We start from the raw sequence: 4,300 nt of genomic DNA, 5'->3' as shown, positions 1-4,300 counted from the left end.
CTTCCTAAACGTTTCTAAACTTTATTAGGGTAATACCAAAAGTAAGTCAAGCCATTGTTTGTATGGAAAATACGAGCAGAATGGTGAATGTAAATCCGGGAAAAAACACACTACCCTCCCCCTGTAACCCCCAAAAACCCACACAACCAAAGCAATGAAAAAGGTTTGACAAAGCTCCCATATTTTGGACCACCCCTCTCCAGTAATATTCAATCTGTCCCTAACAGAGTAAAGAAGTTTACATGTTCATTTGATAATGAGATTACAGAGGACATCCATGGAAATTCCAATCATGTGTCATGTCGGCTGGCTAAATATGATCATTTCTAAACTGATATATTCAATGATTTGTGAATGTAATTAGTTAATTATCTGTTCCCTTTCCATCATTGATTCAGCCTGTGTGATTGACATGAGAGATGATGAGAGGGGCTGAGTTTTCATCTTTTTCAGAGGGGCCAAAGAATGGAAAGAGTTTCTCTGTAAAGGTGTAGCCAGTGTAAGAGTAGATATGAGACCTGGCCTCCACATCATAAAAGGAGATCAGACCTTCCTCATAATCCACAAACACCCCAACCTTCTGGGGATTCTTTCTCAGGGAGAGGAGGACAGGGGGAGTTACTGGCTTTGTACACATTTACATTCCTTCGGTACACAACACAGAGTCCATCTTCAGGTGTCAGTGTGATTTGCCCTTTCCTGTCTATGGACTCTCTGGCCACTCCTAAAGTCCACCTAGTCTTACCCTTAACAATCACCTCATAGTAAAATTTCCCTGAGGAGAAGCCATCCTTTCCAAGGACAATGCAATGCTGATCAAACCTTTTGGAATGTCAGGAAGATTCAGCTCCATGTCTCCGTGTCTTACTTGTTTCCCATCTTCAGACAGGATGAGTTTGTGATGTGCTGTATCAGGGTCCAGAGTCACATCCACTGCATACTGCTGAATCCTCTTCAGTTTGACTTCAGGCAGCTTCTCCATCTCTTTATTCAGTGTCTCTTCCAGCTGAGACACAGCTCTCCTCACAGTCCCCACACACAGATCACTGTGAACACTGATCTCAGACATGTTCTTGGTGGGTGGATGTTTGTACACTAGTGATGGGTAGTTCTGGAGAAGATGGAGGTGGTCCTCAGTGTGTGAGAGCTGCTTCAGATCAGTGCTTCTCCTCTTTAGCTCAGTGATTTCCTGCTCCAGATCTTTAATGAGCCCTTCAACCTGCCTCTCTACTGCTTTCTGTCTCTCCTCAATCACCTTAACAAGCTCAACCTGGCTTTTTTCAATTGAGCGCACCAGAGCAGTGAAGACCTGTATGCTGTCTGCGATCTCCCTCTCTGCATCTCTCTTGCTGAGATCTACTGAGAGTTTGATCTCTTTAACCTTCTGCATTCGTTCCTGGATAATCAGCTGCACTTCTGCCTCAGTTTTCGCCAGCTGAGCCTTCCTCTCTCCACACTCTTCCTCTATAGAGACAATGTCATGAGTCTTGTGGTCTGCCTCAGTGCAGAACTGACACACACATGTCTGGTCAGTCCTACAGAACAGCTCCAGGAGTCTGTCATGCTTCTTACAGATCCTGTCTTCCAGGTTCTCCACAGGGTTGATCAGTTTGTGTCTCTTGAAGGCTGGGGCAATCTGATGAGGCTCCAGGTGAGTCTCACAGTAAGAGGCCAGACACACCAGGCAAGACTTCATGGCACTGAGCTTCTTCCCAGTGCAGGCGTCACAGGGCACTTTTCCAGGTTTGGGAGGGGATTCGTCTTTACCTCTGCCTCTCATCTTTTAAAATTCTCTACAACCTCTCTTAACGTTGTGTTGACACGAAGCTCAGGTTGTCTGTAGAGCGTCTCCTTACACAGTGGACATTGGTACAGGTCCCTGCTATCCCAGTACTTTGTGATACAGGCCATGCAGAAGTTGTGTCCACATGAAGTGGTGACTGGCTCAGTGAACACATCCAGACAGATAGAACACAGGAACTGCTCTTCAGACAGGAGACTGCTGGAGGAAGCCATATCTAGAGAGAGAGCGAAGTTCAACATTTTTATTTAGCAAATTGCAGCAAACCTTCAGATCAAAATAATAACAGACTCCAGCTCCAGATTATAATCAATCAGTCATTAATACAATATAATGGAGCATTTTCCATTTCCTTGAATGAGTCAGCTCTCGATAGTTTCAGTGACATTGTCAACATGGCACAGGTCCCTGGACATTATCCAATCTTGATTAAAGTTGTTTAACCGTACTACATGCAGTATAAAGTTGTGAATTTACTAAATATAGTTAAACATATTTACTGTAGATGAAGAAAACAGGAGATTACCATAAAATTAATATACACAGTAATATTTCCTCATCGATCGTTGTAAATCTCTACTCACCTGTGTCTGTGTAAAATTCTGAGGGCGTGTTTTCAGATTTTTCTCTAGTATATACGGTAGTTTTAAAAAACAACGGAGACTGTGTAGCTGTTTAAGAGAGATTTCTGAAGAGTTTGAAATAGTGTATTCATGTGTGCAACATACAGCACGTCTAGCAACTTCAGTTTCACTTTAGTAAAGTGACATCAACATGCTCCTCCCCACCCAGTGCTGCTCTGTGCTCTGGAACAGAATTAACCCTTCACATGGCTGATCTCTCTTCATTCTTGATACATTGTTTTCTTATCTCAATACAAACAGGGTTGAACAGTTTAAACAAGAGTTTTATAATTATTTTACTAGTCTAGGCAGAATGAGTGTGAATCAGAAATGTGAAACAAGGACCTATTGCAAGTGTATGGAAGGTTTTCTGTCATCAACAACAACAGAATTCAAATTCCACATTGGTTGTCTTGGCAGATTTGACCATTAATGAATAAGCAAGAAATATCCCATACTGTGCCTTTAAACATGTCCACTTTCACTTATACAAACTACCAGTTTATCATGTCACACTGATGGGTAGGGACAAAAATGCAGAATATCCTTTGACCCTTTACTGTTTGTAGGAAAATGCCTGTGCTCGCTGTATGCCGAAAGCCTGCATCTGCTGCTTGTGGAGCCTGAAGAAGTGTCTAACATACGTGAATCAATTTAGTGTTTTATCAGAATCCGATTTATTGTCATCTGAGTTGTGGATTGTTCTTACGATTCCACGCTATATCATTGACAACAGTCTATTTTACAATGGAGACTAATTTACAATGGAGATGCCTCTACATCTTCATTGCTTGCCGTTTAGGGTTTAGGGTTTTAGGCTGGGTTTCTGTATAAGCACTTTGTGACCTCTGCTGATTTAAAAAAAGGCTTTATAAATTCATTGAATTTTATTCCAAGAAGACAGCAATCACACATTGCCATTGATGATATTTCTGTCTCGTGTTTGTCTGTTTTAGAACGCGTACACGGCGACAGCGATCAACAGCACCAGTTTCTGTAGAGACAATGTCATGAGTCTTGTGGTCTGCCTCAGTGCAGACGGCACAATTTTCTTTCTTGTTTTTATTGACGGATATCCAGGGGCATACTCCAACACATCATTTACAAACAAAGCATTTGTGTTTAGTGAGTCCGCCAGATCAGAGGCAGTAGGGATGACCAGGGATGTTCTCTTGAATAGTGTGTGAATTAGACCATTTTCCTGTCAAAATGTAACGAGTACTTTTGGGTGTCAGGGAAAATGTATGGAGTAAAAAGTACCTTATTTTCTTTAAGAATGTAGTGAAGTAAAAGTTGGCAAAAATATAAATAGTAAAATAAAGTACAGATACCTAACAAAACAACTTAAGTAGTACATTAAAGTATTTTTGCTTAAGTACTTTACACCACTGTATATATGTCTGTATATATGTCTATATGTCTCTGTTCCATTATCCACACTAGCATTCCAATGTATCACACCGTACATTCTTAGTGGTTTGTTAGTGTGGACAATGGAACATAGCCTTTGTTTTTACAGAGTACCACTTTTACTCCCTCTATATGGCGAATAGTGTTTGTGCACATTTTACACCCAACTTACCCGGTTATCTCATTCTTACGCTCTCTCCCTCTTTAGGAGTTTGTACAGAACAGTAAGAATATAGCGGGAAGGGATCGGCTGGAGACGGTGGTGAGATAAAACCCACGGTGAGTTTAAAAAACTTTTCCAACAGAGAATACATTCATTCACCTCCATAATCTAGAGTCAGATTTAATATTTTTAACTAGGCAAGTGTGTTAAGAACAAATTCTTATTTACAATGGCGGCCTGGGAACTGTGGGTTAACTGCCTTGTTCAGGTGCAGAACAACAGATTTTTACCTTGTCAGCTCAG

The 4,300-nt window shown here is 41.2% G+C and overlaps 1 protein-coding gene across 1 annotated transcript; it reads right to left on the bottom strand.

Annotated features, from left to right (window-relative positions):
* On the bottom strand, positions 1-2,574 carry LOC112231816 (E3 ubiquitin-protein ligase TRIM39). The gene is given in 5 exon segments (XM_024398609.2): positions 1-620; positions 622-826; positions 829-1,783; positions 1,786-2,018; positions 2,386-2,574. Coding segments are annotated over 4 exon segments (1,617 nt in total). The 5' UTR covers positions 2,017-2,018; positions 2,386-2,574; the 3' UTR covers positions 1-394.
* Positions 2,575-4,300: the final 1,726 nt, after the last annotated feature.

Source organism: Oncorhynchus tshawytscha, linkage group LG34 (genome assembly GCF_018296145.1).
Source record: "Oncorhynchus tshawytscha isolate Ot180627B linkage group LG34, Otsh_v2.0, whole genome shotgun sequence".
Classification (NCBI taxonomy): Eukaryota; Metazoa; Chordata; class Actinopteri; order Salmoniformes; family Salmonidae; genus Oncorhynchus; species Oncorhynchus tshawytscha.
Note: the sequence above shows the minus strand (reverse complement) of the source record. Positions and strands in the feature narration are given on the sequence as shown.